This window comes from Hyla sarda, chromosome 4 (genome assembly GCF_029499605.1).
Source record: "Hyla sarda isolate aHylSar1 chromosome 4, aHylSar1.hap1, whole genome shotgun sequence".
Taxonomy (NCBI): Eukaryota; Metazoa; Chordata; class Amphibia; order Anura; family Hylidae; genus Hyla; species Hyla sarda.
In genome coordinates, this window is record NC_079192.1 from 48,257,845 (window position 1) to 48,284,396 (window position 26,552).

A 26,552-nucleotide genomic window follows, 5' to 3' on the forward strand; every position below is an offset into this window, starting at 1 on the left:
CCTCCATTCTCTCCCCAGTCATACACCCCGTACCCCCATTTACCTTCTCATTCACACTGGCTGGACCAGAAACAGATAATCCGGCGAACGATGATGATGATGCCATTTTTTCCCGTTTTGCCTCAGCATCACGGGGCACTAGGGCTGGGACAACCTCCGCTGGCCCTTTAAGGGAACGGGCAGCATGCTTGCCCGGTCTAGAGGAGGCCCCAGCCCTGTTCTTATTAGTGCCCTCCGCCTCATCAGCATCATCTCCAGTCTTTTCATGGCGCCGCTGAGCAATGGGATCAGCGGCACCAATGCAAAACAAACGTTTTTCTTCACTTTTGGGAGCGTCCGTTATGCCCTTTACTACCTCCGGCACTGAGTCACCCCCCTCTCCCACAGGGGAGCGAACTGCAGCACCGGAGTCTGCCTCTCTGCCCACTGCTGGGCCGCCCTCACTGTACGGCCTTTCGGCCGATGCCTTCTCTGCTCCATCCCTGCTACTGCAAACAGGCATGGAGCTCTGCGCCCTTTCAGTATTTGTACTTTCCCCGCACCTTTGCACCGAGTCCACCACAGAACACGGGCTGGGCTGGGTAACGGGCCTTGCACAATGAGCTGACCCTGCGGCCGACTCAGGATTTACAGGGAGGGGGGTGTAGATGTAACTCACCACTTCTTGCTGCTTTGGCTTGGTCTTCTTTTTCTTCTTACCCCCAAGTGCCTCATTTGGGAGCTCATCTCCAAACACCAGATTCTGAGGACACACTGGGGATTCCAGCATGCGGATCTGGGCCATTAGCGCCCTTCCCTGGTAGCTGCTGTCACTGTCCCCTCCTGAGTCGGCAGGTGATAATGCTGGCTGCTGTGCAGGGGGCCCACTGTACGGGGCCTGCTGCTGTTGCCGCAGGCCACCAGGTGGATCTGGCTGTAGTTCTTCCTCCATCTCCTCCACATTATCCACCTGGCTCTCAGGTTGCAGCCCCATCAACCTTTTATTTTTTTCTTCTTCTGTCACCCTGAAGCGCTCCTCATTTTCCAATTTTTCTTTAAATGGCCCACTCTTCTCCAGTAATTCTGCTCTCCTCTCCTCCAAAACTTGCATGTCAGCCATAAGTCTTTTTATCTCTGACTGGATCTCAGTTTTTTCCCGTTTAGGAGTAATCTTGGCTCTGGCACGGGCACAGCGCAGTTCCTCTCGGAGCCTCCTGATGGCCTTACAGGCGTCTTCATACTCAAGGAGGTGACTTTTTACCCGGGAGGTATAGGTGGAAATAGACTCCCGGGTCCTTAGCACTCCCCAGCCTTCCTCACTGAGGTCGGCTTCACCTCCATGAGTACTCTGCCTTCTTCCGGACGAACCCAGCTTTCAACTGGCAGCACCCAGCTTTCCCAAGGAGGATCCCACCTTGGAGCTTTTCGCCTCTGTGGGGGGAGTTGGAGCAGCATTGCTGCGACTCCTGGTGGAACGCCTCACCCCCAAATCCTCCGATGTTCCGGCCGCTTGCTGGCTTCTACTGCTCCCCTGCGGCCTAGTCCGAGAAGCAGAAGCCTGGGCCTCGCCTCCCTCACTCGTGCCTGGAAACCCACTCCCTCCCTGGGGAGGAGAAAGCAGGCCCCAGGTGGAACAGGTGGTAATTCCCTGGAGCTCAGGAGACACAGCAGACACACAGCACAGCTGAAGCACGACCACACCCACAACTAATTGGTCAGCACTCCAGAGCTGTACTCACTATTCTGCTGGTGAGGTCAGTTTGTACATACATTTCATTACTTATCCTGTACTGATCCTGAGTTACATCCGGTATTCTACTCCAGAGCTGTACTCACTATTCTGCTGGTGAGGTCAATGTATACATACATTACATTACTTATCCTGTACTGATAAGTAATGTAATGTATGTACACTGTGACCTCAAGAAAGAAAAAAGAGTAGAGTCAGCTCACCATCTGGTGTGATCACGTCTCAATCCTGGAGAGTCTGTAATCCTCACGAGAAAGCAGGGCCAGTTCCCAGGTAATCAGCAATAGAAAATGTGCAAAGTCCAGCTTCCTAAAACTTCAATACTTTATATTGATCATTAAAATTCAACAAAAAAGTGCATATTAAAAGCCAAGAGAAACACTGACGCGTTTCAGTTTGGAAAAGACCTTAATCATAGCGGTATCTCTCGAGGAGAGAGAATGGTTTATATATCTGTTCAAAATCAAACTAACTACTAGTGTGAGGGTACCCCTACCTAGGGGCGTGTATTCATCCCTAGTCACTAAATGACTACAGGTGTGCGAACAGGTACATAGTTCTAATATACAGACTAAATTCAGGAGACCATATAGTATACAATACAGATACTATTATATATACATGTGAGGAAGCAGTAAAAAAAGAGAAAGGTAGGGGTGCTCTCTCGTGTGTGATGGGGGCGTAGTAGGGCATACTATATATCCATAGAATACCCACAATTATAGTAAATCAATATATATAGGAGAGGTCATTTCTGAAATGTAATCCCTGTGGTATCTGGTGTTCTACTACATGCCGAAAGCTGCCACCCCAGACATGTAATAAAAAAACTTACTGATCGGAGAATTTGTGCGAGCTAGAAGAACATGCTCAGAGAAGCAAGGTTATCTAAACACTTGCAAAGATATCTCACACCGATTAAAACTTAGGGGATACACACAAACCGATATTCAGCGAGCAATAAATATTGTGGACTCTAAACCCCCAGGTCACTATCTAAACAACAAACCACAAATGCAAGAAAGGTCACATACCGATCCCCTTACCTTCAGCACGGCATACAGTACGGACTTTGAAAAAATTAAACAAATCGTATTGAAACACCTTCCTATTCTTCACCATGATGAAACCCTATCCAAAGTATTACACACCGGCGTTAGAATAGTCCCACGAAAAGGAAAATCATTGTATAACCAACTGTCCCCAAGTGACCTCAGAATGGAACAGAAAAGAAAACAAAATTGGTTTAACTGCACTGGAACAAACAAGTGCGGCCACACACGATGCAATGTATGCAAATTTATTAACAACTCCAAGAAATTGAAATCTACATCTACGGGTATAACCTACAATAACAAAACATTTATCAATTGTCACACAACACATGTCATCTATTTGGTGACTTGCATGCCTTGCAATCTGCAATATGTCCGTTGCACAACTAGAAAACTTAAAACAAGAATATCTGAACATTTGGCCCCATGCAACCAGTTCTGTATCTAGACTTACGAAACATTTGCTCAGACGGGAGGCGTTTTGGATCCTCTGTCTGGACACCAGATACCCACAGGGATTACATTTCAGAAATGACCTCTCCTATATATATATTGATTTACTATAATTGTGTGTATTCTATGGATCTATAATAGTATCTGTATTGTATACTATATGGTCTCCTGGATTTAGTCTGTATATTAGAACTATGTACCTGTTCGCACACCTGTAGTCATTTAGTGACTAGGGTTGAATACACGCCCCTAGGTAGGTGTACCCTCAAACTAGTAGTTGGTTTGATTTTGAACAGATATATAAACCATTCTCTCTCCTCGAGAGATACCGCTATGATTAAGGTTTTTTACAAACCAAAACGCGTCAGCGTTTCTCTTGGTTTTTAATATGCACTTTTTTGTTGAATTTTAACGATCGAAATAAAGTATTGAAGTTTTAGGAAGCTGGACTTTGCACACTGTGACCTCACCAGCAGAATAGTGAGTACAGCTCTGGAGTATAATACCGGATATAACTCAGGATCAGTAAAGGATAAGTAATGTAATGTATGTACACAGTGACTCCACCAGCAGAAAAGTGAGTGCAGCTCTGAGTTTCATCCTGTAGATCTTTATTCAAAAAATGTATAACATTACAATAATAGTAAACAACAACATAACAATAATACAAACAACACACATCTGTACTATATATATATATATATATATATATATATATATATATATATATACATATATTTATACAATGAGTCCATATTAGTCCATAAATGTCCATTAAAGTATTTTCTGGTCCAGCCTCATTCTTACCAAACACACATCCCTATAAGAAGAACCCCTACATGTGTAAACACTACTTTCTCTTAACAAAATAATAACTCTACTCATGCCTCCACACTCTTAGCGCGGACATACCCGTTCCTCAGAGCTCCTGCACTTCAGATTGTCCCTCACACACAGTTTCCCATGGAAGCAGTGCCAAGTCAAGTCCCAAAACTTTAAGGGGATCCTGATATTCAAAAGCCTCAAACCAATCTCCAGATCCCGACTTGGGCAATGGCCTCCAAAAAAAGGAAGACAGGACCTTCTCGTCAAGGAATTTCCTAGCATAAGCCGGGAGATGCCCATTTGGTGTGCAAAGATCCTTCACTTGCCCTCCTATCTCCCATTCCTGGAAGAAAGGCCGAAACCATCCCCTACAGGAGGACACACACAGGAGGAGCCCTCTCTTTCATAAGGTTTGCTACTGTATATTGGTCTTAAAAAAGGTATTCACTAGGAATACCATGGGGTTGACCATACACAACCCCCCTTGTCTCCTCGTACTGTAAGTAACCTCCCTGTTCACTAGGTTTAGTCTATTCCCCCATAACATTTGAAGAACACACTGTAGACCTGGATCCAGAGAGGCTCTGGCAACTTGCATACACTGCCCAGATATATCAGCAAAGGGAGCAGGAATGTTTTCATCAGGTCAACCCTTTCCCGGAGGGTCAAAGACCAACCCTTCCACTGATCCACCTTCTGAGAGGCAATCTTGTTCCAAACACTGAGCAGCGGAGTACCCCTTTAAGCCTGCTGTCTAATAAGTCTTATATTTCCTTGAGTGAACACTCGTTCTAAGGTGAGGATCCATGGGATGGCGCTAAAAAAGATGGCAAAAAAGAAAAGGGAAGTGATTACCTATAAAGGAAACTGCTACTCTAAAATTAGCCAAAGTTCCTTTAATTATTGCATAGCGATAGCAAAAATTCAGATTCTGACATTAAAGAGAAATCGTGAAGTTTTTTAGAGGAGGGTTTTTTAGAGGAGGGTTACATATGCCTACCCTCCTATGATTGAATTTTCCCTAAGAGTTACATTTTGATCTGGATGCTGGTGGAATTTTTAAGATTATGTAAATGTTTAAAGGTGTACTCTGGTTGAAAACTTTTTTTTTAACCCTTTAACGACGCAAGACGTATATTTACGTCCTGCGCCGACTCCCGCGACATGAAGCTGCGACCCCGCATCACATCACGTCTGTCCCGGCGCTCATCAACGGCTGGGACCTGCGGCTAATACCACACATCGCCGATTGCGGCGATGTGCGGTATTAACCCTTTAGAAGCGGCGGTCAAAGCTGACCGCCGCTTCTAAAGCGAAAGTGAAAGTATCCCGGCTAGTCAGTCGGGCAGTTCGGGACCGCCGCGGTGAAATAGCGGCGTCCCGAACAGCTTGCAGGACACCGGGAGGGCCCTTACCTGCCTCCTCGGTGTCCGATCGACGAATGACTGCTCCGTGCCTGAGATCCAGGCAGGAGCAGTCAAGCGCCGATAACGCTGATCACAGGCGTGTTAAGACATCAGTGTGTGCAGTGTTATAGGTCTCTATGGGACCTATAACACTGCAAAAAAAAAGTTAAAAAAAAGTGTTAATAAAGGTCATTTAACCCCTTCCCTAATAAAAGTTTGAATCACCCCCCTTTTCCCATAAAAAAAATAAAACAGTGTAAAAAAAATAAACATATGTGGTATCACCGCGTGCATAAATGTCCTAAATATAAAAAAAAATTGTTAATTAAACCGCACGGTCAATGGCGTACGCACAAAAAAATTCCAAAGTCCAAAAAAGCGTATTTTGGTCACTTTTTATACCATTAAAAAATGAATAAAAAGTGATCAAAAAGTCTGATCAAAAACAATAATCATACTGATGAAAAACTTCAGATCACGGCGCAAAAAATGAGTCCTCATACCGCCCTGTACGTGGAAAAATAAAAAAGTTATAGGGGTCAGAAGATGACATTTTTAAAGGTATACATTTTCCTGCATGTAGTTATGATTTTTTCCAGAAGTACGACAAAATCAAATCTATATAAGTAGGGTATCATTTTATTCATATGGACCTACAGAATAATGATAAGGTGTAATTTTTACCGAAATATGCACTGCGTAGAAACGGAAGCCCCCAAAAGTTACAAAATGGCGTTTTTTCTTAGATTTTGTCGCACAATGATTTTTTTATCCGTTTCGTCGTGAATTTTTGGGTAAAATGACTGATGTCACTGCAAAGTAGAATTGGTGATGCAAAAAATAAGCCATAATATGGATTTTTAGGTGGGAAATTGAAAGGGTTATGATTTTTATAAGGTAAGGAGGAAAAAACAAAAGTGCAAAAACGGAAAAACCCTGAGTCCTTAAGGGGTTAATCAACTGGTGCCAGAAAGTTAAACAGATTTGTAAATTACTTCTATTAAAAATCCCTACTCCTTCCAGTACTTATTTGCAGCTATATACTACAGAGGAAATGCTTTTCTTTTTGGATTTCTTTTCTGTCACGACCACAGTGCTCTCTGCTGACATCTCTGTCCATTTTAGTAATTGTCCAGAGTAGGATAGGTTTGCTATGTGGATTTTCTCCTGCTCCGGACAGTTCCTGATATGGACAGAGGTGTCAGCAGAGAGCACTGTGGTCAGACAAAAAAAAAAACTCTGTAGTATACAGCCGCTAATAAGTACTGGAAGGATTAAGATTTATTAATAGAAGTAATTTACAAATTTGTTTAACTTTCTGGCATCAGTTGATTTAAAAAAAAAAAAAAAAAAAAAAAAAAAGGAGAAGAAGTTTTTTCACCGGAGTACCCCTTTAATGGAAGTGGAACAACACACGTTTGTGCATAAGTCAGTGCATGGATCAATCAGCAAGAAGGAGAGTTTGACTTGTACACCCTCTATTGTGTTAAGGCACTAAATTAGATTTGTGTCAGCTTATAGAGTGTATTTAACCCCTTAAGGACCGGGGTTTTTTCCGTTTTTGCATTTTCGTTTTTTGCTCCTTGCCTTTAAAAAATCATAACTCTTTCAAATTTGCACCTAAAAATCCATATGATGGCTTATTTTTTGCGCCACCAATTCTACTTTGTAATGACGTCAGTCATTTTGCCCAAAAATCTACGGTGAAGCGGAAAAAAAATCATTGTGCGACAAAATTGGAAAAAAAACGCTGATTTGCAACTTTTGGGGGCTTCCGTTTCTACGTAGTACATTTTTCGGTAAAAATGACACCTGATATGTATTCTGTAGGTCCATACGATTAAAATGATACCCTACTTATATAGGTTTGATTTTGTCGGACTTCTGGAAAAAATCCTAACTACATGCAGGAAAATTAATATGTTTAAAATTGTCATCTTCTGACCTCTATAACTTTTTTATTTTTCCATGTATGGGGCGGTATGAGGGCTCATTTTTTGCGCCGTGATCTGAAGTTTTTAACGGTACCATTTTTGATAGGATTGATAGGACTTATTGATCGCTTTTTATTCATTTTTAAATTATATAAAAAGTGACCAAAAATGCACTATTTTGGACTTTGGAATTTTTTTGCGCGCACGCCATTGACCGAGCGGTTTAATTAATGATATATTTTATAATTCAGACATTTCCGCACGCGGTGATACCATATATGTCTTTTTTATTTTATTTACACTGTGGTTTTTTTTTTTATTGGAAAAGGGGGGTGATTCAAACTTTTAATAGGGGAGGAGTTAAATGATCTTTATTCACTTTTTTTTTCACTTTTTTTTTGCAGTGTTATAGGTCCCATAGGGACCTATAACACTGCACACACTGATCTTCTATGCTGATCACTGGTTTCTCATAAGAAACCAGTGATCAACGATTCTGCCGCATGACTGCTCATGCCTGGATCTCAGGCACTGAGCAGTCATTCGGCGATCGGACAGCGAGGAGGCAGGAAGGGGCCCTCCCGCTGTCCTGTCAGCTGTTCGGGATGCCGCGATTAGCTGCGGCTATCCCGAACAGCCCGACTGAGCTAGCCGGGAACTTTCACTTTCACTTTTAGCTGCGCGGCTCAGCTCTAAGCGCGCGGCTAAAGGGTTAATAGCGCGCGGCGCCGCGATCGGCGCTGCGCGCTATTAGAGGCGGGTCCCTGCTTCACTATGATGCCGGGCCCGCCGTGATATGACGCGGGGTTACTGTGTAACCCCGCGTTATATCAGAAGAGCAGGACCAAGGACGTACCGGTACGTCCTTGGTCGTTAAGGGGTTAAAAGTGTTACAATGTGTAATGCCTAGCAAACTGAATTGACTGCTACTGGTGTTTTAGCTTCATGTAGCAGTAAAGGCAGAAGAGCAGTGATTCAGCAGGGACCAGAGAAAAGCCTCCTGTTGAGACATACAGCTGGCAGATAATGGTCAGTGACATCATTCTCATTATCATAATCACCAGTCTAATACAATGAGTTCCAGCCTTGACCTCTGTGAAAGTCCATTTGCCCTTACTTATGCCGCCACTCAAGTCCATGTACCTAAATAAATAAAACTACACGACCAACTCTTCCTTATCCCCTATCGGCTTCAATCTGATTTGGACACAGGCTGAATTTTAATGGCCTGTGAAAACTTTTTAATTGACGCAGAACATAACAATTTTTGTAGGCAATAAATTAGTCAGCAAATTATACAACAAATTGTCAGTGCATATAGGTCTACAAGATAAAAGAAGAACCTGTTTACACATTTGATTAATTTAGAACAATACATTTTTTTGTAATCACTAGTCAGTGCACGGATCATCAAGAAGAAAAAATCTATTTTGTTTTAGACCAGGGCTTATTCTTTATAGCATGTCTAAACATTTCATTGACATAAAATGACTTAAACTAAAATAATTTTTTTCTTGTAATCACCTTATCTTGACTAAGAGGAGTCAATGCATGGGTCTATCAGCAGTAAGAAGAGCTTAATTTCATTTGGACATAGGCTGAATTCTTACAGTCTTTGTAAATGTTTACCTGATGCAAAACAGTTTTTTTGGGTGACACTAAATTGGATGAGCCTGTGCACTCTGTAGTCGGAGAGGACATTGTGTTTCAGACTGGTGGGAAGTCTTGTGGACTGTACTAATGGGGACTGAATGAAATTCAGATCAAATGTTCTCTTGGAACAATATTCCTCCCCTGAGTGCTTGGAACCAGGTTGCTAGGAAAATTACTTGCAACTTGACAAGTCTACTACTTCTGCAAGTTTGTGTTATTTTGTTCAAGATAGATTGTAATCTGTGCAGTAGTGACTAGTGTTGAGCGGCATAGGCCATATTCGAATTGGCGAATATTCGCGAATATATGGACGAATATTCGTCATATATTCGCGAATATTCGCATATTCGTAATATTCTCGATTTATTTCCGCATATGCGAATTTTGCGTATGCGAAAATTAACATATGCAGAAATTAGCATATACCTTAATTAATATAAGCACAAATCTGCATATGCGAAAATTAGCATATGCAAATTTTCGCATATGCGAAAATTCGCACACCGGTCTCACACAGTAGTATTAGAGCCTTCTTTACACCACACAAGCTGGAAGCAGAAAGGGATGATCACTGTGATGTGTACTGTGAAAAAAAAAATTAAGTTAAATAAAAAAAAAAAATATTCGTAATTACGAATATATAGTGCTATATTCGCGAATATTCGCAATGCAAATTTTATTCGCGAATATCGCATATTCGCGAATAAAATTTGCATTGCGAATATTCGCGAGCAACACTAGTAGTAACCACATATAATGCCAGAGGGACTTGTTGCCAGAAATTTGATGACAAAAGGATGAAGGCCATTGGGAGCCATTACTTGATTACTTTGAGCTGAGTGGCCCCTCTAAGACTGAACTTTGAAATAAAAGTGAAGTTTTAGTAAGCATGTTCTGCCACCGGCATTCTTAGCCCTTTATTTTTGCTTGTTATCCTAGAACCTACTGCAGCACCTGTCCTCGGAGCTCAGAAGAATGATGGTACTGGTGGGGCAAAAGGGCACGAGTTCAAGAGTATTATTCTGCAAATACTAGTCATCCTGTGTTGCAATGGCCATGGCCTTTCCCGCTGCACAGTCAGTTGTGTATTAGTGTGTATTAGTGGCAGTACCTACAAAATCAACTTGATGTAATACAAGTTGACATACTATTAGGTCAAGGTGCAGAAATAATTTTTTTTTAAGCATTTATTATTTTGTTTTTTAAGCATTTTGATACAATGAATATTTTGGTTACAATGGTAATGTAAACACACAATACTAGTAAAATGTTATTGCCCCAGGACCTTTACCATCTAGGGATCTGTACCCTTCTGATCTCGTTATACTCCTGAAGTGGACTATGAAGAAACAAATGTCCAGCTTAAGAAAGTCTACAAGGTCTGTGAATGGACAAAACAGGTCAACAACATCAACTTGAGACTCGATATCTTAGTATAAAGCAGGGTCTAGAAGCTTTTTCTTCTGTAATGCTGAGGATGAGTTGGCTTCTGATGATGACATTATTATTTAGTCGTTGTATAGCAATTTTTCACTTATTCAAAATTTTAAGTTTTTCAAAAAGCCAAAGATACAGATAGCAAAATAGTTAGAAAACAAAAAGTAACACAAAATATTCAGTACTTTTACAGTGTTTACAGCATAAGGCATCAGGTCCAGAGTGAGGATGATACGATATAGACAGAGACTCCATAACAAAGAGAAAAAAAAAATCTGCAACCACTAAATACTGGTTAGCAATAAAGAAGGGGCCAGTAAGAGAGGATCCCCTATACCTGATGACACTACTATAATAATAAAATATAGGTGCTTAATCACAACTAATAGAAATCTTACATAAAAAGCTTTTGGTAATGTTCGCATGACTGATTGTCTGCATGGAGGATCTCCATGTGGACATTCCGCAAACTGCGGGGCGTTGGCATAATGTGCGGCACTAGGACCGCACAGGAATGCAACTTCTCATAAATGGCTATGCATTCTGTGCGGACTCCACACAAAGAATTAAATTCCATGCCGGAAATATTTGGCACGAAAATTCTGCTGTCTGTACAGAGCAGCAGAATCTGGTTGAATTCAGCAGGACTCTGCTCCAATGTGGAATCCGGCAGGGAAATGTTGTCTAACCTTTGCCTATGACAATCATTATATAGCCAATTACATAGTCACGCACTGATAGAGAAGAAATCACCCTTTTCCGATCTGGGTCACCACAGTCATGAATAAGTGTCTGATTTCTGCTGAGAATCGGCTGATAACTCCTCCAGGCAATGACTATGGTTAATCTTATAAAACCATTCAATGTTGTTCCACAGACATGGAATGGTCGTCTCAGCCACCAGTAATAAAAAGCAGAGAAAAGATCTGGTGAGGGAAGGCAAGCTGTATGCAATAATAAAGGGAAGCAATATAGCTGGATGATTCTCCAGTCTTAGACCAGTGATGGTGTATTATCTCAATCACCGTACACCAAAAGTAGGGAGCTCTCCCACCATATAAGCGATATGAATCTTTTCAACCATCCTATTGCCAACAGTGATCAGACTATATGAAAACAGCTTGTATAAGACTGCAGGAACCTAATATGACCTCTACCGAATTGTATTGTTTGCTTCTTAAGCTATACCAGAAAAAAATGTCTTATGGCACAACAGTATTTGGGCAAGCAGGCTGCATTGCGAGCCATTCCTCGGCCAGCTGAGACATCCATATCATTTTTTGCATTGACTTCTATGCAGAGCAATGGATGGATCTCTCGGCCAGCTGGGGAGTTGAGTGCAATGCAGCCCGCTACCCCGACTAATATCTCACTATCACAGCGGGTCTCAAGGTCTCAGGAGTGAGATCCGGTGGATCGGCAACTTTTGACTGATCGACCTATCAACAGTAGTTTTTTAATGACAGTATTGCTTTAAAGGGGTATTCCGGGCAAAAACATTTTATCCCCTATCCATGTTCGCTCCGGGTCTGATTACTGGCGATCACGGGGGCAGAGCATTGTGATGTCACGGCCCCGCCCTGTGTGACATCACACTCCGTCCCCTCAATGCAAGCCTATGGGAGGGGGCGTGACAGCGAACGTGCTTCGGGGACTGATCGTAACGGGGTGCTGCGTGCAAGATCACGGAGGTCCCCAGCGCCCGAGTACCCCTTTAAGGACGAATTACATTGATAGGTCTAAGGCCGTGTCCACATTTATTTAGTAGTACAACTAATTGTCACGTGTGTTTTTTTGTGGTCACATTGCGGTAAAGATGGCAGGTTTTACTGTGTCTATGCTAATTATGGAAACCGCAGGAAAATGCACCATTTTTACGACAATTTTTGGGCCATTTTTTTCATACACAGTTTTGGTGTATGAGAAACACGAGTGCAGACACTTTTTTTCTAGGACATTTACTTGTAGAAACAATAAGGGGTACAGCTGGTTTCATGCAGCAGAATTTGTAAGCCAAGATCAGAAGTGGAACCGACATAGAAAAAAAAATGTAAAGAAAAGATTTATATTTTTTCTGTGTTTTTGCTTACAACAACGGATGTAAAATACTAAAACTACTTTGGGATACCAGCCTAATGTACTAAAATGCTTTGTCTTTGCACAAGCTATTTTTTAGTTTATGTATGAATTTATAATTTTGCTTGTGCAATGTACAAGTGTGTGCCAGATGCCTTTTGATAAATGCTGGCTCATGTTTAGGTGTGACTTGGAGCTAATGTGGAGAGCACTTATCTGTCAGCCCAGCATGGCTGCCTGTGTCTGGTCCCAGCTGAAATGGCTGTTGCACAAAACTGTGTAACTATTGCTAAAGTTGCACAACTGTTATAGTTAGCGCTGCGGTCATACTCACTGACCACAAGGGCATCCCTCCCGCTGTTGCCAGTGCCGCTCCGGTTCGCATCCTGCGATGCGAACGCACGCGGCCGCCGGGTCCCTTCTCACCTCCTCTGCTCTCTGTATCCACTGGCGCTCGCGCCTCCTCCTCCTAGGGCAGACGTGCGCCTGCTCTGTAAAATTTAAAGGACCATTAATTGGTGCTTGTGTAGTTTGACCATATTAAACCCTGCACTTCCTTTAACCCTTGCCGGATCTTTGTGCTGGATCTTTGTGCCTAGATCTTTGAAAACATTTACCTGTGTCTTGCCTTGCCGTGTATCTGACCCCTTGCTTTGTATTCTGACCTTGCTCCTGTGCCGCCTACCTTATGACCTCCTTGCTACGTGACCTGACCTTGCTTCATTGCCGCCAGCCCTGACCTCCTGCCAGTCCTGACTAGTGTTGCTCCCGAATATTCGCAATGCAAATTTTATTCGCGAATATTGCATATTCGCGAATTCGTGAATATTCACGAATATAGCATTATATATTCGTAATTACGAATATTGTTTTTTTTTTTTCACAGTACACATCACAGTGATCATCCCTCTCTGCTTCCAGCTTGTGTGGTGTAAAGAAGGCTCTAATACTACTGTGTGAGACGGGTGTGCGACTTTTCGCATATGCGAAAATCTGCATATGCTAATTTTCACATATGCGAAATTTCTCTTATGATAATTTTTGTATATGCTAATTTTCGCATATGTACATTTTCGCATACGCAAATTTTCGCATATGCGAAAATAAAACGAGAATTTTACGAATATGCGAATATACGCGAATATATGACGAATATTCGTCCATATATTCGCGAATATTCGCGAATTCGAATATGGCCTATGCCGCTTAACAGTAGTCCTGACCACGTCTGTGTCTCTACCTTCCTGTGCCACGTTATACCTCGGCTGCCTGAGGGGACGATTTGTACCAGGGATAGCGACCTGGGTGCCGCCTGCCACTTTGCAGCAGGCTCTGGTGAAAACCAGCAGCACCTTAGACTCCTCTCCCTGGTACGGTCCACGTCATCTGCCACACAGGTCAGGGGATCCACCTTAATACAGCCGTAACAACAACATAAATCAGTGCATAAACTTTGCACCAAGAAAACCATTCCCTAACTACACCCACAAAATTCCCACTGGATTTGCCAATGCAGAACGCCATATTCACCAGGGAATGTTGCATCATAAATGCTGTGCATGCTGTGTTCCACGATTTTGCAAACATACAGGCAGATTTGGGCCTAGTAATATGACCCCCTAAGTCTAAAAGTTTTTTCACTAAATCTATCTTAGTAGGCTTTGTAACAGTGGCCTAAACATAGACGTGCCTTATCCATGACCTATATCAAGTGTTGAGTGTGGTGCATGTTACTATTCTTTGTGATGTAAACATAATAATAAATTTGTTTAGCCCATTCAATGTGCATGTAGTGCCAGAATTTATCTGCAGAAGGTATAGTTTGTGTAGGCCACTTTATGTACGTCACAGATGTAGATTCATGCACTCAAACCAAAGGAATGTATACAATAGAACAATGGTTCCCAACCAGTGTACCATGGCTCATCAGGATCCTCTAGTTCAGGGGTCCTCAAACTACGGCCCGCGGGCCACATGCGGCCCGCGGAGCGCATTTACCCGGCCCGCTGAGCGTTTTTCACTCAGGACATTCATGTGTTCCGAAAGATGCTTTCAGAACACAAGGATGCCTCTGCTAAGTCCCTGCGGCCCGCATTTACTTAAAAAATGCGGGGACCGCATGGAACAGGCGCACGCAGCGACGTCACTGATGTCCCATGCGTGCGCCCATGGCAACCGAGCGGAGAAGCAGAGAAGAAGCAAGGACGCGCACTGGAGGTAAGTGTTTACCAGCGGCGCTTCCCTTCGGTGTTCTGACCACCAATCCTCCGGTCCTGCTATGGCCGGAGCGGTGGTCGGAACACTGAAATGGGGCAGTACACAGGCATACAGCCTCCAGCCATACTGTATCGCAGGAGGCTGTATGTCTGTGGGGGAACATACTGCCAACGTAATTTGGGGAGCTATACTGCCAACGTAATTTGGGGGACTATATTGCACCTAATGTGGGGGACTATACTGCCAGCCTAATGTGGGGGACTATATTGCACCTAATGTGGGGGGAACTATACTGCCAGCCTAATGTGGGGAACTATATTGCACCTAATGTGGGGGAACTATGCTGCCAGCCTAATGTGGGGGACTATATTGCACCTAATGTGGGGGGAACTATACTGCCAGCCTAATGTGGGGGATATATTGCACCTAATGTGGGGAAACATACTGCCAGCCTAATGGGGGGGACTATATTGCACCTAATGTGGGGGGACTACAACCTAATGTGGGGGAATTATACTGCCAACCTAATGTGGGGGGACTATACTGCACCTAATGTGGGGGAACTATACTGCACCTAATGTGGGGGAACTATACTGCACCTAATGTGGGGGGAACTATACTGCACCTAATGTGGGGGGAACTATACTGCACCTAATGTGGGGGAACTATACTGCACCTAATGTGGGGGGAACTATACTGCACCTAATGTGGGGGGAACTATACTGCACCTAATGTGGGGGGAACTATACTGCACCTAATGTGGGGAGAACTACCCAGTTCCCATGGAAATACTGGTAAGTTTGTTGATTTAACTTTACTTGTTCTTCATATTAAATATTGTATTTATTCCCGTCTTGTTTCTTCACTTCAAAATAAGATATATGCAGTGTGCATTGGAATTTGTTCATATATTTAATTTTTTAATTTATTTTTTAAACTACGGCCCTCCAACGTTCTTGTTACGCCGAGCGCTCCGGGTCCCTGCTCCTCCCCGGAGCGCTCACGGCGTCTCTCTCCCTGCAGCGCCCCGGTCAGACCCGCTGACCGGGAGCGCTGCACTGACATTGCCGGCGGTGATGCGATTCGCATAGCGGGACGCGCCCGCTCGCGCATCGCATCCCAAGTCACTTACCCGTCCCGGTCCCCGGCTGTCATGTGCTGGCGCGCGCGGCTCCGCTCTCTAGGGCGCGCGCGCGCCAGCTCTCTGAGACTTAAAGGGCCAGTGCACCAATGATTGGTGCCTGGCCCAATTAGCCTAATTGGCTTCCACCTGCTCCCTGGCTATATCACCTCACTTCCCCTGCACTCTCTCGCCGGATCTTGTTGCCTTGTGCCAGTGAAAGCGTTTAGTGTTGTCCAAGCCTGTGTTACCTGATCTCCTGCTATCCATTTTGACTACGAACCTTGCCGCCTGCCCCAACCTTCTGCTACGTCTGACCTTGCCTCTGCCTAGTCCTTCTGTCCCACGCCTTCTCAGCAGTCAGCGAGGTTGAGCCGTTGCTAGTGGATACGACCTGGTTGCTACCGCCGCAGCAAGACCATCCCGCTTTGCGGCGGGCTCTGGTGAACACCAGTAGCCTCTTAGAACGGGTCCACCGGCACGGTCCACGCCAATCCCTCGCTGACACAGTGGATCCACAACCTGTAAGCCGAATCGTGACAGTAGATCCGGCCATGGATCCCGCTGAGGTGCCGCTGCCAAGTCTCGCTGACCTTACCACGGTGGTCGCTCAGCAATCGCAGCAAATTGCCCAACAAGGACAGCAGCTGTCGCAGTTGACCGCCACGTTACAGCAACTTCTGCCTCTGCTACAGCAGCAACCATCTCCTCCGCCAGCTCCTGCACCTCCTCCGCAGCGAGTGGCCGCTCCTAGCCTCCGCTTGTCCCTGCCGGACAAATTTGATGGGGACTCTAGACTCTGCCGTGGATTTTTGTCTCAATGTTCCCTGCATATGGAGATGTTGTCGGACCTATTTCCTACAGAACGGTCTAAGGTGGCGTTCGTAGTGAGCCTTCTTTCTGGAAAGGCCTTGTCTTGGGCCCCACCGCTCTGGGACCGCAATGATCCTGCCACAGCCACAGTCCAGTCCTTCTTCGCCGAAGTCCGTAGTGTCTTCGAGGAACCAGCCCGAGCTTCTTCTGCCGAGACTGCCATGCTGAACCTGGTCCAGGGTAATTCTTCAGTAGGCGAGTACGCCATCCAATTTCGTACTCTCGCTTCCGAATTATCTTGGAATAACGAGGCTCTCTGCGCGACCTTTAAAAAAGGCCTATCCAGTAACATCAAGGATGTGCTGGCCGCACGAGAGATTCCTGCCAACCTGCAAGAACTTATCCATTTGGCCACCCGCATTGACATGCGTTATTCTGAGAGACACCAGGAGCTCCGCCAGGAAAAAGACCTAGATCTCTGGGCACCTCTCCCACAGTATCCTTTGCAATCTAAGCCTGTGCCTCCCGCCGAGGAGGCCATGCAAGTGGATCGGTCTCGCCTGACCCAGGAAGAGAGGAATCGCCGTAGGGAAGAAAATCTTTGTCTGTACTGTGCCAGTACCGAACATTTCTTGGTGGATTGCCCTATTCGTCCTCCACGTCTAGGAAACGCATGCACGCACCAAGCTCACGTGGGTGTGGCGTCTCTTGATACGAAGTCTGCTTCTCCACGTCTCACGGTGCCCGTGCGGATTTCTCCTTCTGCCAACTCCTCCCTCTCAGCCGTGGCCTGCTTGGACTCTGGTGCCTCTGGGAATTTTATTCTGGATTCTTTGGTGAATAAGTTCTGCATCCCGGTGAGCCGTCTCGTCAAGCCGCTCTACAATTCCGCGGTCAACGGAGTTAGATTGGATAGCACCGTGCGTTACCGCACAAAACCCCTCTTAATGTGCATTGGACCCCATCACGAAAAGATTGAATTTTTCGTCCTTCCCAACTGCACCTCTGAAGTACTCCTCGGTCTGCCATGGCTCCAGCTTCATTCTCCCACCCTTGACTGGACCACCGGGGAGATCAAGAACTGGGGCTCTGCTTGCCACAAGAAATGCCTCTCCTCCCCTCCCAGTCCCGTCAGGCAAGCCTCATTGCCTCCTCCTACACCTGGTCTCCCCAAGGCTTATCAGGACTGTGACTTGCCTCCTCGTGGCCCCTGTCCTGGTGACACCCTGCCCCGTGCCAAGCTTCACCCTCTGCCCTCCCTCCCCATTCCCACTCCTGCTGTACTGCCTGCCTTTGAGGAAACCCTACATTCACTCCCGGTGTCCTCGTCCCATGTGAAGCAGTTGCCGGACAAAGAAAGGGGGAGACCTAAGGGGGGGGGGTACTGTTACGCCGAGCGCTCCGGGTCCCTGCTCCTCCCTGGAGCGCTCACGGCGTCTCTCTCCCTGCAGCGCCCCGGTCAGACCCGCTGACCGGGAGCGCTGCACTGACATTGCCGGCGGGGATGCGATTCGCATAGCGGGACGCGCCCGCTCGCGAATCGCATCCCAAGTCACTTACCCGTCCTGGTCCCCGGCTGTCATGTGCTGGCGCGCGCGGCTCCGCTCTCTGAGACTTAAAGGGCCAGAGCACCAATGATTGGTGCCTGGCCCAATTAGCCTAATTGGCTTCCACCTGCTCCCTGGCTATATCACCTCACTTCCCCTGCACTCCCTCGCCGGATCTTGTTGCCTTGTGCCAGTGAAAGCGTTTAGTGTTGTCCAAGCCTGTGTTACCTGATCTCCTGCTATCCATTTTGACTACGAACCTTGCCGCCTGCCCCGACCTTCTGCTACGTCTGACCTTGCCTCTGCCTAGTCCTTCTGTCCCACGCCTTCTCAGCAGTCAGCGAGGTTGAGCCGTTGCTAGTGGATACGACCTGGTTGCTACCGCCGCAGCAAGACCATCCCGCTTTGCGGCGGGCTCTGGTGAACACCAGTAGCCTCTTAGAACCGGTCCACCGGCACGGTCCACGCCAATCCCTCGCTGACACAGTGGATCCACAACCTGTAAGCCGAATCGTGACAGTTCTGAGGGACCGTGAACTGGCCCCCTGTTTAAAAAGTTTGAGGACCCCTGCTCTAGTTGTTTCCATAGGTAAAAAAAAAAATCTAAAGTGTCCTCCAAGCTGATAAAGGTTGGAAAATCCTGCCATAGAGGCAGTCCTCTGTTTATTCTTTGGGACACATGATAAGAGGCGTCTTTTACCACAATAATGTGGGGAGGTAACCTAAGAATCATAGATCCGGCGACAGTGGTATCTGATTCTACTGTCAGGTGGTAGGAGATGTTGTGGTGTCAAACAGCAACAAAAGGAGCACTGTTTTATTCTTTCCTATGAAGAGCTCTCTGGTGTGTCATACACAGATATTTTTACTGTATGCTAAAAAATGTAAATGAGTACTCTAACATTGTCTGGTTATTAAGAAGCTTTCTTTCTGAGATTGTCATTTGAAAGTATTAGGGTGAGTACTTAACTAAAGGTGACTTGTGTCCCATCGAGCCACTTTCAGATTAAAGTTATATAACTTATTCAAAGTATCCTAGAAATAAAAGTGAGACTGATAATAGATAGATCTATAGATCAATAGATAGATAGATATGAGATAGATAGATCAATAGATAGATAGATAGATATGAGATAGATAGATAGATATGAGATAGATAGATATGAGATAGATAGATAGATAGATATGAGATAGATAGATATGAGATAGATAGATATGAGATAGATAGATATGAGATGGATAGATAGATAGATAGATAGATATGAGATACATATGAGATACCGCATATACTCGAGTATAAGCCGACCCGAGTATAAGCTGAGACCCCTAATTTCAACCCAAAATCCCAGGAAAAGTTATTGACTCGAGTATAAGCCTAGGGTGGGAAATACCTCATCCCCCCCTGTCATCATCCAGACCCGTCATTAACATCCTCATCATCATCCCCTTGTCATCATCCCACACATCCCCCCTTCATCATCCTCTTATCATCCCACACATCCCCCCTTCATCATCCCCTTATCATCCCACACATCCCCCCTTCATCATCCCCTTGTCATCATCCCACACATCCCCCCTTCATCATCCCCTTATCATCCCGCACATCCCCCCTTCGTCATCCCCTTATCATCCCGCACATCCCCCCTTCATCATCCCCTTATCATCCCACACATCCCCCCTTCATCATCCCCTTATCATCCCGCACATCCCCCCTTCATCATCCCCTTATCATCCCGCACATCCCCCCTTCATCATCCCCTTATCATCCCACACATCCCCCCTTCATCATCCCCTTATCATCCCGCACATCCCCCCTTCATCATCCCCTTATCATCCCACACCCCCCCCTTCATCATCCCCTTGTCATCATCCCACACATCCCCCCTTCATCATCCCTTTATCATCCCACACATCCCCCCTTCATCATCCCCTTATCATCCCGCACATCCCCCCTTCATCATCCCCTTATCATCCCACACCCCCCCCTTCATCATCCCCACCCCCCTTCATCATCCCCACACCCCCCCTTCATCATCCTCTTCTCATCATTCGCCCTCAGTGGTCTTCAACCTGCGGACCTCCAGAGGTTTCAAAACTACAACTCCCAGCAAGCCCGGGCAGCCATCGGCTGTCCGGGCTTGCTGGGGGTTGTAGTTTTGAAACCTCCGGAGGTCCGCAGGTTGAAGACCACTGCGGCCTTCAACATCATCCAGCCCCCTCTCACCCCCTTTAGTTCTGAGTACTCACCTCCGCTCGGCGCTGGTCCGGTCCTGCAGGACTGTCCGGTGAGGAGGTGGTCCGGTGGGGAGGTGGTCCGGGCTGCTATCTTCACCGGGGGCGCCTCTTCTCCGCGCTTCCGGCCCAGAATAGAGGCGTTGCCTTGACAATGACGCAGAAGCACCTATGCGTCGTTGTCACGGCAACGTGACTATTCTGAGGCCGGGCCCGAAGCGCTTAGAAGAGGCCTCCCCGGTGAAGATAGCAGCCCGGAACCACTATCCCACCGGACCACCTCCTCACCGGACAGTCCTGCAGGACCGGACCAGCGCCGAGCGGAGGTGAGTACTCAGAAATAAAGGGGGTGAGAGGGGGCTGGATGATGTTGAAGGCCGCAGTGGTCTTCAACCTGCGGACCTCCGGAGGTTTCAAAACTACAACTCCCAGCAAGCCCGGACAGCCGATGGCTGCCCGGGCTTGCTGGGAGTTGTAGTTTTGAAACCTCTGGAGGTCCGCAGGTTGAAGACCACTGCGGGTGGGGGAGTTCACTCGAGTATAAGCCGAGGGGGGTGTTTTCAGCACGAAAAATCGTGCTGAAAAACTCGGCCTATACTCGAGTATATACGGTAGATAGATATGAGATAGATTGATAGGGTGAAATAAAGATTTTTTTCACTAAATATATTTACAAATGTGCTATTGATATTAACTTTTTTCAAGATGTTGATAACAACCCAATCCATAATCACTGAATCATAATCCATACATACAAAGTTAGCAAAACAAATAAGGTCAGACATTATGTGTAATAATATGAAATGACACAGGGAAAAGTATTGAAGACTCTTACTGATATTTATTTAATACATTGTACAAAATCCTTTGTTGGTAATGACAACTTCAAGACACTTCCTTTATGGAGAAACTAGTCACATGCATTGCTCTGGTAGGATTTTGTCCCGTTCTTCCACACAAGTAGTCTTTAAAGGGGTACTCTGGCGATTAGACATCTTATCCCCTATCCAAAGGATAGGGGATAAGATGCCTGATCGTGGGAGTCTTGCACATCACGCCCCCTCCCATAGGCTTGCATTGAGGGGCGGAGCTTGATGTCACACAGGGGTGGAGGCGTGACGTCACACACCGCCGGCCCTGTGGTCGCCGGTAATAAGACCCGGAGTGAACATGCTCCAGGGAATGATTATAAACGGGGACCCCGCGATCAGGCATCTTATCCCCTATCCTTTGAATAGGGGATAAGATGTCTAAGCGCCAGAGTACCCCTTTAAATCTTGAAGGTTCCATGGGCCTCTTCTATGAATCATGATCTTCAATTCTTTCCAGAAATTTCCACTGTGATTTAAAGGGGTACTCCCCCTCAATCCAAAGGATAGGAGATAAGATTTCTGACTGTGGGGGTTCTGGGGGCGTGATGTGACCTTACATGGGGGCATGGCATCACAACCAAACCACAAAAAGTTCAGAATGCCAGGGTGGTGTGCAGGAGATCTCGGGGGTTCCCAGCACCATTTTCTGAAAAGCCGCTGACACCATGATGTTCCAACCTCCAATCTTCACTGTTGTTATAGTGTTTTTAGGGTGATGTGCAGTGTCATTTCTCCTTCAAACATGGTGTATATTATGTCATCCAAACAGTTCTCACATCTGACCGCACTATATTCTACCAGCATTTCACTGGCTTTTCCAAATGTTGTGCAGAAAAGAGCTTTAACATGCTTCATATTCAGCAATGGAGTTTAATGTGCATAGAAGCTATGGCGACGGAGTGCATTACTTACTGTTTTCTTTAGAACAACAGTACCTGCTAATTTCAGGTCTTTTTGCAGCTCTCCACAAGTGTCCTTGGCTCTTGGACAATTCTTTTCACTCCTCTTGTGAGGAGCACCGGGTCGAGGTCTTTCCACTTCCGTATTATGGCCCCAACAGAGCTCACTGGAACATTCAGAAGCTTAGAAATGCACCTGTGACCAATGCCATGGTTCAGTTTTACAACCATCAGGTTATGAAGGTCTTGAGACAGATTTTTGCTTTCACCCATCATGAGAAGTGTCTTGTGTGACATTTTGACAATTCTTGATGATTCTTTATCACTATGAACAAATATAATTGAGTGTGGACTACTTTATATTATCCATTAGTCCATTCTCTGTGATTTTTTTTACATTGGCAATGAGACCTTTTTGTAGCCATCAGTTGAGACTAAACCAAGTAATATTAATTTGCACTGACAAGGGGCTGGATTGCTTTTTAATTATGGATAGACTTCAGCTGTTGTCTTGGCTTTCTATGCATTTTGAACCTTCTTTCTTTATGTTTTTCTTTATACTTTTTCTAAGTGCCATTTCACATTATTACTAGAGATGAGTGATTCGAAGCTGATGAACCTAAATTCGTTACAAATTTCAGAAAATATTCGATTAGCAAGGAATGTGAATATCGCCTCGATTCTATCGCGCAAATCACTTTATTAAACTCCATTTACAGCATTCCAGGCTCCAGTGCATCTAAAATGGCGGATCCACATGTCACATGTCAGCCCTGAACTGCTAAAAGTCATTTGTAAAGAAATCCGAGTATGGCTTACTCCACGAAAACTGGAAATGGGAACCATGGTGACTGACAATGGGAAGAACATCTTGGCCGTGCTGCAACGAGGAAGGGTGAGCCATACGCCCTGCATGGCACACTTGTTCAATCTGGTTGTCAAGCAGTTCCTGAAGTCTTCCCCCTATGTGCAAAACATCCTAACAATGAGAAGTAAACTTTGCATGTACTTCAGCCACTCGTACACCGCAAAGCACACCCTACTTGAGCTGCAGCGTCAGAGTGGTATCCCCCAAAATAGTCTGATTTGTGACGTTGCCACACGTTGGAATTCCACCCTCCATATGTTGGACCGACTGTATGAACAGAGAAAAGCCATCACCGTTTTCTTGATGATCCAAGCAGATAGGGGTACTCCCCTGTGTAACTTCATCGTCCATCCACTCGCAGGTCTGACTCGGGGGGCCCTCTGGGCTCACCTTCCACTGCCATGGCTGCTGGGGAGGGGAGGGGTGGCAGAAGTAGTACCAGCTCCATTAGCAGCAGCCTAAGTCTACAGTCGCTGATGAATACCTTTCTTCACCCGCATAGTGAAGCAACTCATCATCAGCAGGTATATATGAAGCAGGACCTGAACCAGCAGGTGGTGGCATACCTTGACATGGCCATGCCAACACACCTTGAAGATCCGCTGGACTTCTGGGCAGCCAAACTTGATTTATAGCTGCAACTAGCAGAGTTTGCCCTGGAAAAACTGACCTGCCCGGCCAGTAGTGTGCCATCAGAGTGGGTATTTAGTGCTGCGGGGGCCATAGTTACCCCAAGGAGAACTCGTCTGTCCACAAAAAATGTTGAGAGACTGACCTTTAGGAAGATGAATCAGACATGGATCAGCCAGGATTTTCTCCCACCAATGCCTGATGCATCAGAGTAGATTGGCCATGGTGTTACACCAACAGTTCACAAATATGGATAGTGCCAAACAGATTTAAGGTGCTGCTCTCCAGTTACAAACATTCCAGCCACCTTCATCACTGCATACTGGTATTGCCACCCACCGCACCACTCTTTCACCGGGTTACTTTCAGGACTCCTGATGCTGCTGCTGCCACCTCCAGGCTGTTTCATTCAGCCACTATTTTGTCTCCTTATGCTTCTGCCAACTCCAGGCTGTGCCATTCAGCCACTATATGGCCTCCTCATGCTTCGGCCACCTCCAGGCTGTACCATTCAGACACTATATGGGCTCCTTATGCTTTCCCCACCTCCAGGCTTTGGCATTCAGCCTATATATTGTTTTTTGATGCTGCTGGGACTGTCTTGGATATTACCTAAAACATTTTTATGGTAGCACTAGCAAACATACACGCTCAATAGAGATTTCAACATTGATCTTTTAATGTTAGTGGTTGTGAAACCCTCTTGTAAACTCATGCTGATGCATGCTCTCTTATGTACGCATCCTGCTGCCTGATCCAGGCAGTGTGTTTCAGGAACTACTTGGCTTACTTATGCTGCTGGGCCTGTGCCTACATTTTTTTGATGTTAGCACTAGCTAACATACATTTTCTATACAGATTTCAATATTCACCTTTTAATGTTAGGGGTTGTGAAGTCCTCTTGTAAACTCATGCTGATGCATGCTCCAGGCTGAGTGTTTCAGCAACTATTTGGTTTAGTGATGCTGCTGGGCCTGTGCCTAAATTTTTTTGATGTTAGCACTAGCTAACATACATCTTCTAAACAGATTTCAACATTAACATTTTAATGTTAGCGGTTGTGAAGCCCTCTGGTAAACTCATGCTGATGCCTGCTCCAGGCTGTGTGTTTCAGGGACCACTGTGCTTAGTGATGCTGCTGGGCTTGGGCCTTAAATTCTTTGATGATAGCACGAGGTGATATACCTCTTCAATAGAGATTTCAAAATTGATCTTTCAATCTTAGTGGTTATGAAACCCTCTTGAGTACTGCTGCTGCCTGCTCCTGACTGTGTCTTTCAGGAACTACTTGGTTTACTGATGCTGCTGGGCTTGGTCCTTAAATTTTTGGATGTTAGCACTAGCTTACATACATGCTTAATTGAGATTTCAAAAATGATCTTTCAATGTAAGGGGTTATGAAACCCTTTTCTGTACTGCTGATGCCTGCTCCTGACTGTGTGTTTCAGGAACTGCTTGGCTTACTGATGCTGCTGGGCTTGGGCCTGAAATTTTTGGATGTTAGCACTAGCTTACATACATGCTTAATAGAGATTTCAACATTGATCCTTCAATCTTAGGGGTTATGAAACCCTCTTGTGTACTCATGCTGCTGCCTGCTCCTGTCTGTGTCATTTAACAATAGTGTGGAGCGGCATAGGCCATATTCGAATTTGCGATATTTCGTGAATATATGGACGAATATTCGTCATATATTCGCAAAATTCGCATATTCGTAATATTCGCGTGAAATTTTCGCATATGTGAAATTGCGCTTTTGCGAAAATGTGCATATGCGGAAATTAGCATAAAACAAAAATTTGCATGTGCGAAAATTAACATATGCGAAAATTTGCATAAGCAAACATTCGCATATGCGAACATTAGCATATGCAAATTTTCACATTTGCGAAAATTCGTAGGCCAGTCTCACACAGTAGTATTAGAGCCTTCTTTACACCACACAAGCTGGAAGCAGAGAGGGATGATCACTGTGATGTGTACTGTGTACTTACGAATATATAGTGCTGAATTTGTGAATATGCGATATTCGCGAATAAAATTTGCATTGCGAATATTCACGAGCAACACTATTTAACAACTACATGGTTTAGTGATGCTGCTGGGCCTAGGACATTACCTATATATGTTTATGGTAGCACTAGGTACCATATATCTTCAATAGAAATTTCTAAATTAATCTTTTATTCTTAGAGATTGTGAGGCCCTATTGTCTCCTCATCTGCCGCCAACTTCAGGCTGTGCCATTCAGACACTATGTGGTCTCCTCATGCTTCAGCCTACTCCAGGCTGTGCTATTCAGCCACTATACGGTCTCCTCCTACTGATGCCACCTGCAGGCCCTGTCATTGTGCTGCCATGTGACATGTGACTCCTTGTTAGATTTGGTCCTTTGTACCCACATGCCGGGGCCCGGGACACTAAAACTTGGGAGTTAAAAGTTGGCTGTATCATTCAGCCACTAAATGGTTCACTGATGCTGCTGGGCCTGGGTCTGGGCCTAAAAAATGTTATGGTAGCACTGGCTACCCAAAATCTTCAGTTTAAATTTCAAACTTCGTTGCTTTTTTCTTTGGGATTGTGAAGCTCTGGTGTCTACTCATGCTTCAGCCAACTCCAGGCTGTGTCATTCAGCCAATATATGGTTTACTGATGCTGCTGGGCCTGGGAATAAAAACTTTTCTTATGGTAGCACTAGCTACCAAAAATCTTCAATTTAAATTTCAAACTTCGTCTTTTTTTCTTAGGGATTGTGAAGCCCTGGTGTCTACTCATGCTGCTGCCAA

The 26,552-nt window shown here is 45.2% G+C and overlaps 1 protein-coding gene across 3 annotated transcripts in view; it reads right to left on the bottom strand.

Moving 5' to 3' along the window:
• The window catches only part of LOC130367869 (lithostathine-1-alpha-like), a 135,725-nt gene that overhangs the window by 25,806 nt on the left and 83,367 nt on the right, over nucleotides 1-26,552 (bottom strand). Inside the window, exon 13 of one of the 3 annotated variants that reach the window (XM_056570787.1) lies at nucleotides 10,405-10,544. The exons of the other annotated variants lie outside the window; for them this stretch is intronic. Coding sequence (XP_056426762.1) covers nucleotides 10,466-10,544 — 79 coding nt within the window. The 3' untranslated portion in view covers nucleotides 10,405-10,465. Of the gene's footprint in view, nucleotides 1-10,404; nucleotides 10,545-26,552 lie in introns of those variants that run through there. 3 annotated transcript variants of the gene reach the window in all.